The following is an 11,730-nucleotide window of genomic DNA, read 5'->3' as shown; positions in this document are numbered from 1 at the left end:
AACCTAGAATGCAATTTTATTTTCTTGTTTTTCTTGTTTGCCTATGTTCAACTTCTGTTGATTTCAAAAGGTTCAAATGACTCAAGGTCTTTGACTGGAGTTGCGTATTTCTTTACAGCTTCAGAAAGAGTAGTAAATTATTGCTCACAGGGTCAAAAAATCCCAGCAAACCCAACCCCCTGTTAAAAGGTAATCTGTGGCTCTCTTTTTCTGCATAGCATTTCACACTGTGACAGAGCCTGTGAGTGTGAGAGTGAGAAGAATGGAGAAGTCCAGAAAAAAATTTGCTGATATCATAGATCAGGCAATGGTTGCTGCTAATACAATGGATCGCGACAAGCTGCTTTTTTCTTACAAGGGGATTCTCTACCCTGCTACTTTTTGCAGTCCTGAAGTATTCAGAGCCATGGAATCCCTTGAAGCCAGAAGTGATGATATCATTTTGGCAGGATACCCTAAATCTGGTGAATATAGTTTGCTTTCTTCATAAATAAAGTTATGCAATGGCAAATAAGTAGGTTTGTACTAAATATATATAATATATATTATATGATATACATAATATTATATATTATACTAAATAATAGTATTTAGAATTTTCACAAAATTTTGTAGAACTGATATGGTTCTCAAAAAGCACAAGATTATTTATGAAAATTTTATATAGGGAATATTTCAAATGACTGAGAAAAAGACATAAAAGATATGTCTCATATCCATTTTAATGTAGCTGTTTCTCTCCTCCAGCAATTGGATTCACACCATCTTACAGTACCTAGTTACAGCTGGCAGGATTGTGAAGTTTTTGCTTTTTTAATCATGTTTTCTTTTTGAAGAAATGCTATGCACCAGAATGCAGTTATTAAGACTGTAGTGACAAAGATGTAGGAACCCAGTGTCCAGAAGTCAGGAAATGGTAAACTACAGATGGGAGTTCTCTACAGGCTCTTTTTAATGTTTTGAATAAAAACATAATACTTGTGTATAGGAAATGTCACTTCAAAGAATTTTTGCCTATTGGTAAAGAAAATGAGCACATACAGCACAATTTTCAGATCTAGTTCTGCTCCCTTGTTGAAGTTCTGTGACTTGTCTTTCCTCCCAAGGTAATCCTGTGCAGCCCATCAGAAAACATAAAATATATGAGGTTTTAAGGTACAGGTTTACAACCCTAATCCCCCTTATATTTGTCACAATTAAAAAATGACATTAATGCATGTTTTCCTATTTGAATCATAGTGGTTCTTCTCCTTTATTGGCTAATTTAAAATATACAAGTTAATTTACAATATATAAGTTAATTTACTAAGTACTGAGCCATTTGAGCTGGTGAAATGTGTCCTTATAAAGAGCAAAGGTAGGACCCTGAGAGGTGATTGTCCAGATAGTCAGCTGTGATTGTACCACATGAAAGGAGACCAGGCAACTCACCTGGTAGTATTACCTACCTCTTGGCTTTCCTGGCAAATCCATTTCTGTTTATTCTAAAGGTTCTACAAACAATTCTCTATTTTTCGCCTTTCAGGCACAAACTGGGTGGGTCAAATCTTAAATGATCTAGTGGCCATATTTGAAAAGAAAACACAGAATAAAGAAAGCAGCATGAATGATGAAGAACTAGAAGAATTCCCGTACCTGGAAATTGGAGATACTGGGAAGTTTGAGGTAAGCACAGAATATGTATTAAAGTTGTCAAAATTTTGTGCTTCAAATACTGAATTTATGGTGTGTGAAATATGCCACTGTTTGCTAAGAACTCTCACATTTCTCTGTATGTGGCATCTAGTCAGGATGAATCTTGTCTGCACTGGCAAATGCTGAGGGATAAATGTACACTTCAGAGCGCTTGAGAGGAACACATACTCATTAGGTACACAAGAACTGCACAAATTCAACATAGCATGTTTTATATTTAAAAATAGTTTCATGAAAGGTCAAATACTGAAATACTGGCTTTTATCTCTTTTACTAGCTCTTCCTCCTCACCCCTTCTCTCTCTCCTTGAGATCATTCAGCTTCCACATACCCCCAGTTAGGGTCTGCCTCTTACCTTTAGATTTGGTACCTTGTCTAACAGAACATGTTAAATTCATTATCACTGAAGAGAATTAGCAATGGATAATCTTCTTCCAATTGCTTATTCTTAGGGGCTTTTGAAGGTTAGAGTTACTCAGAGGAGTCCACTAAGATCCCAGGATAACACTCACAAAAAAGTGATATGTTGATAAGTTTAGCAAGGCAATATTTTATCACAGGCTGATGAAAATACTTATACTAACTGAACTGTCCACTTTCCTCCTTCCCATTCTTAAAGCGAATGAACAAATTACCTTCTCGAAGAGTTATATTTACTCATCTCCTTCCTGAAAATCTTCCCAGGTCTATCTTCAAAAGTAAAGCCAAGGTGAGTGCTGATTTTAATGTCTTGAAAGCAAACACTCCAACAGATATTTTTAAAAGCCAATTTAGTACTTTTCTGCCAATTTTCGGAATCACTCTTACACTTAAGTGTTTAGCCTGGCCATTTTCACATGCCTGTTTAAGTGCGGCCATTCATCTCACTTAATCTCAGTTCATCCTTATTGACACCTTTGTGTCATTCTCCACAGCAAGATGGAGGGATGGAACAAATCCTCCAGCAGTAAAATGTATTTTGACACAATTTCCTACAGGAGGCATTTTATGGTGTGTTGTCACAAGTGAGGGCTTCAGTGTGTCAAGTTTCAGAGACAATTTGTATTTTTGTGATTTTTCCCCACTGCCTAAATGATGGATGATGCTTGTATCGAGCAAAATATTCTTAGATTCTGCATAATTAATTTGATTAATCTGTAAAAGATATTTTAATAATTTTAGGCAATCTTGATTAATCTGTAAAAGATATTTTAATAATTATAGGCAATCATCTTCACAAGGTACTGAAGCAAAGTGAAATGCTTCACCTTGTGAATTTAGAATGAAATTGCTACTTTTGCAAGTAGTATACAAGATATTATAAATTCCCCAAATTGCAATTATAGATTATTGTTTTCTTTATACTATAATCTATTATATCTTTCTCTACAAATAAAATATTTTAATTTTTTCTAGATATTGTTGCTGATTCGCAATCCAAAAGATGTAGCTACATCTTTTTACCATTTCTCCAATGCCATGTCTCCTCTTCCTTCCTACGACACCTGGGATGATTTCTTTGTAGCTTTCATGACAAAGAAAAGTACAGTATATTCTTCTGTCTGTGTCAATTTTTCAATGCCTTGACTTTGTCTAAAAACCTTGCACTTTTTAAAGCAGTTTCACTAGGATTTTTTTGGGTTACAGTACAAAAGTAGAGATTAAAGACAGAAAGTTAGACATTTGAACTAAAGTTTACAGTACTTGCCTTACTGCCTGAGGATAAATCCTTATCAAAACTGCACTGCCACAAACTGCTTTAACTTGCAAAACTGATGTTTTTCTCTGGAAGAAGCAGTTCCTCCTTATCTCTCTCTTGGATCCCCTTCACCTCTCCTCTCCAATGTCCACCACCTTGTGCCCACGCAGACGTCTAAGCACCTACACGCCAAATTGGACCAGAGGAATGATTTGGACTAAGTGTGGTGCATTAAAAAAGAAAAAAAATAGTCCCACTGGTTTAAAATTGCATAAATTCTTCAGTTTGGCATATCACATGGCCAGCAGAAGGGAGGGTTAGACAAGGTTTTCAACTGGATTAAGGGAGTCTGCAAGATGGTTTGAGTATTGATAGCTCTTTGGTGGGCTCACATCTGTCTTGAAATACTAACAAGTTTTACTGTACTGACTTACAAATCATATCATATGCCTGAGACATATGCATGTGTCAGAACAGCCTGGAGCAAACCCCCATAATTCCCACAGAAGGGTGTAAACTCTGGCATAGACATGATTAGTAACGCCCATGGCTGAGGGATCAACTTCAGGAGTAAAAATTGGTTTATTTCATAAGCAGTTTGTCTAATCTTCATTTATGCTTCATCTTAGGGTTCTTTTGTTTTATTTAGTGCCTTGGGGATGCTACTTTGAATACATTTCCAAATGGAACAAATATGCTGATGATGAAAATGTTATGACAATAACTTATGAAGAGCTAAAAGAGGTGAGGTTATCAATAGTTACAAATATTTTATACTTCAAAGAGCATTTGTTCCTAAATAAATTAACCATTATATTCATGTAGTGTATTCAAACTGCGTGATACTCTGTGAGATGATAGATTCTTGTTTTAAGGGAAGGAAAGGCAAAATTCAAACTTAAAAACCTTTTAAAAATTTTGTTTGTGAAAATGATTCTTGTTTTCTCTTTAGCTGTGATAGAAGCCCAAATCACTGTAAATCAAAAACCCCAGTAATTTTTTTGAGGGAGCTTTTATATATTCAACAGTGTAGATTTTGCTCAACTGTAAATCACATACAATCTTCTGTGATCTATAGGAAGACAGCTCATATCTCCTCTGAAATAATTATGGAGAAGAGAAGCACTGTGTACCACTCCAGTTCTACTGAACTCTATGAATATTCTATATATGTAGCCAGCAGAGAGATGTAGGGAAGTGCAAACACCTCAGAAAGCAGTGCAATTTGTTCAAATGTCATGTGGTGTGTTACATTCCTCTTTTCAGCATCCGGTCCTGAGTGTGAAAAACATAGCTGCTTTCTTTGGGTTTTCCCTGACTGAAAAAGAGCTTCAGACTGTGGTAGAGAGGAGCAGCTTCCAGTCGATGAAGAAGAACTCGCAGAAGACCCACGGGGCGTTTGGCAATCTTCTCTTTCGCAAAGGTAGGAATCTCCAAGAGGTCCAGAGGTAGAAATGTCACACCCTCAGGAGCTTGGGCCACCCATCCTTTGCTTCATTTCTGCACACATATTAGCAATACAGATTAGTATCAAGCAGGTTGTCGCTGTTATGCTTGAGAAGACTAGTCAAGGAGCACTGGTGAGGGAGAGACCCAGCAAGGCTCTGGCAGCAGGCTGCAGCCAGCACAGGAGAAGCAACCGCACAGAGCAAATTTGAGACGCCCACAGGTGACTGGCAGAAAGGAGGAGCTGTCATATGTCCGAACACCTCTCCATCTCTGTGCCAGGATCACTGACTCTTCAGCCTTTAGAGGCTTACCTGAGCTGGCAAAACTGGACCAAACTCAGCCCGAGAGGCACGATCACACTTTTCAGGAGAGTGTAGGATCTCCTGAAAGGGACACTGCCACCCCCCTGTTCACACTCACAGGTTAGAAGTAAGCCAAGCACGCAAGAATCAGGTATGTAAAGAAGGGGACACAAAAGGGAACTGCTTTTGCAGTGTAGTGTAGGGGACGCAGACATGAGAGGGCCAATCTGGCTGCCAGAATCTATGTTTGCATTTTACATTAAAGAAGTCACTGGACAAAAACTCAAGCTGCCAAAGGAGCAGAAACCCAGCTCTGCCTCCTGCCAGATGATTCTTAAGCCTTTATGATCTTCCACCTTGTCAGTCATAACTGATTGGAGTAGAGAGCTGCAGGGAAACATGACTTTAGGCTGCTCTTTGGACACGGTCACCTGAAGAGGATTATGTTCTGCGTTACAGCAGTTTCACAGATCTGTAGCTCCACTGACTTCACAAAGTTATATTGGTGCAAAAAATGAGTGAAGTTTTATCTTGAAAAATGGATCAACTCCATTTAGTGTACAATGGAACAAGAATGACAGATCTGGAATAAAAAATAAAATTTCTTGTTTTTCAAGAGTTTTTTTGCTTCTTTGAAGGTGCTGTAAGTGACTGGAAGAATCTTTTCAGTGAAGATCAGAATGAGAAAATGGACAAAGCATTTGAAGAACATATAGGAAGAACTAAACTGGGAAGAAAGTTAAAGTATGAAGTGTACTGTAAAGCCTGAAGAGTCACGAGAAGTGGTCAGAGCAAGAGCTTTCCAATTCACTCTGAGATCATCTGAATGCTATACAGTAGAAAACTAGATCAAATGATCCAAGCACCTTAGAATTACTGTAATAATCACATTGCAGTGGACTTTACAGTGACAATGATGAATAGTGGGCTTTTGTTTTAAAGGTGAGATCTTGGCTTGCTTTGGCTACACTCATTTGCTGAATAAGATGGCAACTAGCCATATTCAGATAAACTTAACAGCCTTGTTTCAGTAGCTATCATCCGGAAGAAAATGCCCCTTTTCTCTTTCTAGCCAAACACAGTCTTTCTAGACTACTTATTATATAGTACTTAGATTTTTTTTTTTTTCGAAAATGTTTCAAATCGGGCAACATCTTCACAGAAAAGATCACTAGCAAAAATATGGATCTGACACAACCTTAACTAATGACAAAAGGTGTCTTCCCAATGACTTCAGCACAAACTGGATCAAAGCAAGAGGGAGGACAATGAAAGGGAATGGGGATCAGCATTCTTAGGCATTTTAATCTCTCTGAAGGCAGAATTTCAGGATGGATTTCAGATTACAGGCTAGCGTTAGCAGGCAAGATCCACTCAGAGGCATTGCTTTTATAGAATTATAGAACAGCCCAGGATGGAAGGGACTTCGAAAGATCATCTGGTCCAACCTTTCATGGGAAAGGGGGCCTAAATGAGATTATTGCATCTTGAAAACCTCCAGTGATGAGGACTCTACCACATCGCTGGGGAGGTTGTTCCAGTGAATGATTGTTCTCACTGTAAAGAATTTATTTCTTATATTCAGATGAAACCTTCTGGTGCAACCTGTACCCATTGCTTGTTGCCTTCTCAATGTTGCTCCTTGACAGAGCCTCTGTCCTCTTTGTAGCTGACCTTTAAGTACTGGAATACTGTGATGAGGTCCTCCCTGAGCCTTCTTATCTTTGTGGCCCTCCTTTTGATCCCCCTCCAGTCTGTGTGTGTTTCTTGAATTGTGATGACCAGAACTGGACACAGTACTCCAGGTGTGCCTGAGAAGTGCTGAGTTATAGAATCATAGAATCATTTAAGTTGGAAAAGACCTTTAAGATCATCAAATCCAACCGTTAACCTAGCACTACCAAGTCCACCACTAAACCATGTCCCTAAGCACCACATTCACATGTCTTTTAAATACCTCCAGGGATGGTGACTCCACCACTTCCCTGGGCAGCCTGTTCCAGTGCTTGACAACCCTTTTGGTGAAGAAATTTTTCTTAATAGCCAATCTAAGCCTCCCCTGGTGCAACTTGAGGCCATTTCCTCTTGTCCTATTGCTTGTTACTTGGGAGAAGACACCAACCCCCACCTCACTACAACCTCCTTTCAGGTAGTTGTAGAGAGCGATCAGGTCTCCCCTCAGCCTCCTTTTCTCCAGGCTAAACAATCCCAGTTTCCTCAGCCGCTCCTCATAAGTCTTGTGCTCCAGGCCCCTCACCAGCTTTCCTGTATTGCACGTCTCTGTTGGCGTGAGCTGTGGAGATACCTATTTCTCCATCTCAGTACTCTTTATCTTTCAAAAAGGCATCAGCCAGAATACCAGTAACTCCCCCATCAAGAACAATGTCACTCGAAGATTAAATTATGGATATTGGTAGGGAGAAATAGAGCTGAAATCATACAGGTAGAATTTGATTCGCATTAATGCAGAAACTAGGTATTAGGGCTTCATATGCAAGTAACCCTCCTGTAGGATTTGGTGAAGTAAAAATCTCAAATGTGAGTGTTTAATCATGAGAAGTATGGCTTAGGAGGTAGTTGTCCTTACCTCTGGACATGTTGCTTGAAGTGATGATGTTACAGTGACCAGCTACAGGATAGAGCCGCTGCCTGGAATGAAGTTGCACCCTTGGATGTGTATCCATTAGCGGAGTCAAGAGCAATCTCAGCTGAGGTCCACTGTCCACATGTCCACTACATGCTGGTTGTCCAGTTTGCAAATTGCACTGCATTGCTTACCAATTAAAAATATTTTAGGGAATATCTTTTATAGGTCTTTCTTTGCTTTCATTTAACATTCTGGATGCTATTAGTTGTTGCCCCAGTAGATTCCTGTTCCTAGTATCAGCTGCAACAAAGACTCTATGTCACTATTGTCAATCCGCAGTCCTGTAATTTCAAAAGTTGTTGACAGAGTACAGAATTGCCTGTATCTTGTTTGTTTGAAAAGAGTTCCACAGGGATACAAACATGAGCAGAAATAGGGATAGAGTCATCAAAATAGTGGAAAATTCTTTTTCACAAAGTGAAAAGATTCCCCCAGAAGGCATGCTGTTTTCCTACCGAGGTATTTTATACCCTGCTACACTTAGCAGCCCAGAAACTTTGGAAGCTGTGAAATCCTTTGCAACGAGGTGTGACGATGTGATTCTAGCACGCTATCCTAAAACAGGCAAGTTGTTTTCTTGACAAGTGGTCAAGTACACAATGCTGCAATACAGAAGTTTATGCCATCATTTAACACAATAATAATACCTGAGAAAAGCTTATGGTGACATCAGACTTCATAGGATCATGAAGTTGCAAGGCATCTCTGAAGTCAATTATAATACAACCTCGTGCTCAAAGCAGGGGAAAGACCTAACCTTCAAAGTTAGGTTTTGTTGCTCAAGGCTTTGTCCAGAAGACTTTCAAAACTTTGAGGGTGGAGATTTACCACCCACTGGATATCTATTGTAGTGTTTTCCCACTATAGTGTTTTTTGGGGGGGGGGCGGTATTTTTTTGGTTTGGTTGGTTGTTTTTTTTGCTTCTATGCAGTCAGACACCTCCTTGTTGTGATTTTTAATATGCTCCTTTTGCCATTTACTGGCCAATTTTCACAAGAATTGGCTCTGCCTTCATAATAACATCCAGTAGTGGAAAACCGCAGTGAGATTCCCCTGTGCCTTTTTTTTTTTTTCCCCAGCCTGAGCAAATCAAGCCTTTCTGTGCATTTCCTTTGCTTCAGCTCCCAGTGCTTTCATGGAAGTTCAGCAAGACTCTCTCCAGATTCTCAAAACTGCTTGTGCTTCAGTGCAGGAACTGCACATAGTATTCAAGTGGTTAACTCAGCAGTGTTGGGTAAAGCAGGATAATCACATCCCTTGATATTCTGACCTCTCTTGCTAATACAGGAAGGTATGTTGCTACCCTACTCACTGCAAGGGCAATACAGGGATTATATCCTGCTAATGAGGGCAGAACTGCAGTTTCCACGGACATACTGCATTGCAGAATGCAGGTGATTCCCACGTAACCAAATGGAGGGAAAGACATGAAAGCCCCTAGGACTCTTGGATTATTTCCTCTCTCTTTCACTATGGGCATTTTAGATTCCTTCATTTTTTCCCTATTTGCTTTAGAGAAATATCTTAATAGGACATTTGCAGAAAAAGAGGAATCCTTGATCCTTATCACATCCCCTTTATGTGCAGCCTGTAGAGCTGTGCACAGGCAGAAATGCTTTAAAGGTGTGAGGGTCCACCTACACAACCCAGAAGGTGTTAGTTGAAAACTGAGACTTCACTCTCCAAGCCTGGTCCCTCACATACCAGTTTTGCCAGGTTGCAGAGGCCAAGACAGCTAAGCCTGGTGCAAAGATGGTGACAGGACCTTGACGGTCTGGTGGTTTGGTTGATGACCCCTTCTGCTACCAGTTATAGAAGCCTAGCTGGGGGCTGGGAATGAGGCCAAACTGTGTTGATCATGAAGAGATTGTAAACTGAAGCTGGTCGGGAGGAGGGAACAGAGTGTTCCCAAAGACAGCACTGTGGAAGGAGAGCAGCAACAGCCAAGGGATGACTCAGTTGGCCCTATGCTGGGAGCTCCACTGCTCTTGAGTAACTTCCACAGGGAGTAGTCTGAGGTGACCAAAAAGCGCCACAGCTGGAAAGAGCAATAGAGGTCTGCTTCTGTGTCCACTGAGGGGTGGCATGTGCTTCTGAAGTGAGCAGGGCAGCACTCCACAACATCTGGCTGACAGCTCTGTCCCTCTTGGCTTTTGGCATACCCTTGCTGATTACTGCCCAGTGTTGTGGTTTAACCCCAGCCGGCAACTAAGCCCCACACAGCTGCTCACTCATTCCCCCCTTGGTGGGATGGGGAGGGAAACAGAAGGGTGAAAGTGAGAAAACTCATGGGTTAAAATAAAGACATTTTAATAGGTAATGCAAAAGCTGTGTGCACAAGCAAAGCAAAATAAGGAATTCATTCACTGCTTCCCGTCAGCAGGCAGGTGTTCAGCCATCTCCAAGAAAGCAGGGCTTCATCATGCTTAACCGTTACTTGGGAAGACAAATGCCGTCACTCCAAACATCCCCTCCTTCCTTCTTCTTCCCCCAGCTTTTATTGCTGAGCATGACAATATGGTCTGGAATATCCCTTTGGTCAGTAGGGGTCAGCTGTCCTGGCTGTTTCCCCTCCCAAATCCTTGTGCACCCTCAGCCTCCTCGCTGGTGGGGTGGGGTGAGGACCAGAAAAGGCTTTGACTCTGTGCAAGCACTGCTCAGCAATAACGAAAACATCCCTGTGTTATCAACACTGCTTCCAACACAAATCCAAACCAGCCCCATACCAACTACTATGAGGAAAATTAACTCTATTGCAGCCAAAACCAGCATTTTGTAGCCTATGCGCTCTCAGCAGCCCAGAAACTTTGGAAGCTCTGAAATTCTTTGAAGCCGGGAGTGATGATGTGATTTTCACCATCTTTTCTAAAATGGGTGAGTCTTGCTTGCTTGACGAAGAGTCCACTGCTGCAGTCCAGAAGTGTGTGACTGCACATAACACAGCGATAACACCCACAAAAGGTTAATGATGGCTTCAGCCTGCTCTGGAGGCACAGGAGCAGGGGTTGTTCCATGGAGGAGGGCAGGAGGATTGGTGTTTCCATAGACTTCCTCCACTGCAGGACATAGGTCATTCCTGTGTGCTGGGTGGAGGTACAGGCATGCTTGCCACCTAGACTCTTGGACCTTTTTCCTCTCTCTTCCCATGCCTTTCAATCCCAGCATTTGGGATTACTGAATACTTTCATGTTTTCTCCTAATCACTTAGAGAAATATCTTAACATGTTATCTGAAGAAAAAAAGAGGAGGTGATGTTTGATCTGCATTACATCCACTTCAAACTCAACTTGAAATTTTTATCTCAGCCGGGAAATGTATAAAATTGTGAGGTCTCATGTAAATATCAACAGTATTTTAGATAACATTTGACAGTTGAGTTGTAACATCTCGAACTTCCAACCAATCTTAAAAGAACTGTGTTAGAAAATGCTTTATGTGCCTCATTTTAAATGTAATGTGGCCAAGATTCAACCCACTTAATTAGATGGTGTGGTGATGAATGATGAGTAAGCTGAGAGAGATGAAGCCTCACTTTCAGCTCGACAGGGGGAAAGGGCTTCTGGCTTCTAAACCAACATTTCTCCCAGAAATTATAGCAATATGACTTGGAGAGATGAGCTCAGATTCTCCTGCTCGTTAAAAGCCTGAAACTGGATATGGTCATTAGGAGGTAATATAATGGTTGCACAGAAACACCTCTGAAAAGCAGTAAAAACCTTGGATGGAACCTAAATTCTTTTAGTCTGTGAAGACTGTTACTTCTGACTGATTCCTCCAATTTTTAAAAATTTCCTTTTCAGAAACTGATGAAATGTATTTCCTTTTGACTATGTTGTCATTCCAGACTGTTTTGCATTTGTTTCTACAGATACAGTCATCAGTCTTTTCTGATTTGTGATACCTTATACTTTCCCAACTGATGTTACCCAACCCTACTTAGAGGAATTCCTTCTCCAGAC

At 40.5% G+C, this 11,730-nt stretch overlaps 1 protein-coding gene across 1 annotated transcript; it reads left to right on the top strand.

Annotated features, from left to right (window-relative positions):
- The first annotated feature begins 221 nt into the window (after positions 1-221).
- On the top strand, positions 222-7,918 carry LOC142037618 (sulfotransferase 6B1-like). Its single transcript, XM_075042084.1, has 7 exons — positions 222-464; positions 1,526-1,665; positions 2,315-2,404; positions 3,091-3,217; positions 4,023-4,117; positions 4,640-4,796; positions 5,763-7,918. Exons 1-7 carry the CDS (start codon positions 263-265, stop codon positions 5,891-5,893), a joined length of 942 nt encoding a protein of 313 aa, XP_074898185.1. The 5' UTR covers positions 222-262; the 3' UTR covers positions 5,894-7,918.
- Positions 7,919-11,730: the final 3,812 nt, after the last annotated feature.

Source organism: Buteo buteo, chromosome 12 (assembly GCF_964188355.1).
Source record: "Buteo buteo chromosome 12, bButBut1.hap1.1, whole genome shotgun sequence".
Classification (NCBI taxonomy): Eukaryota; Metazoa; Chordata; class Aves; order Accipitriformes; family Accipitridae; genus Buteo; species Buteo buteo.
Note: the sequence above shows the minus strand (reverse complement) of the source record. Positions and strands in the feature narration are given on the sequence as shown.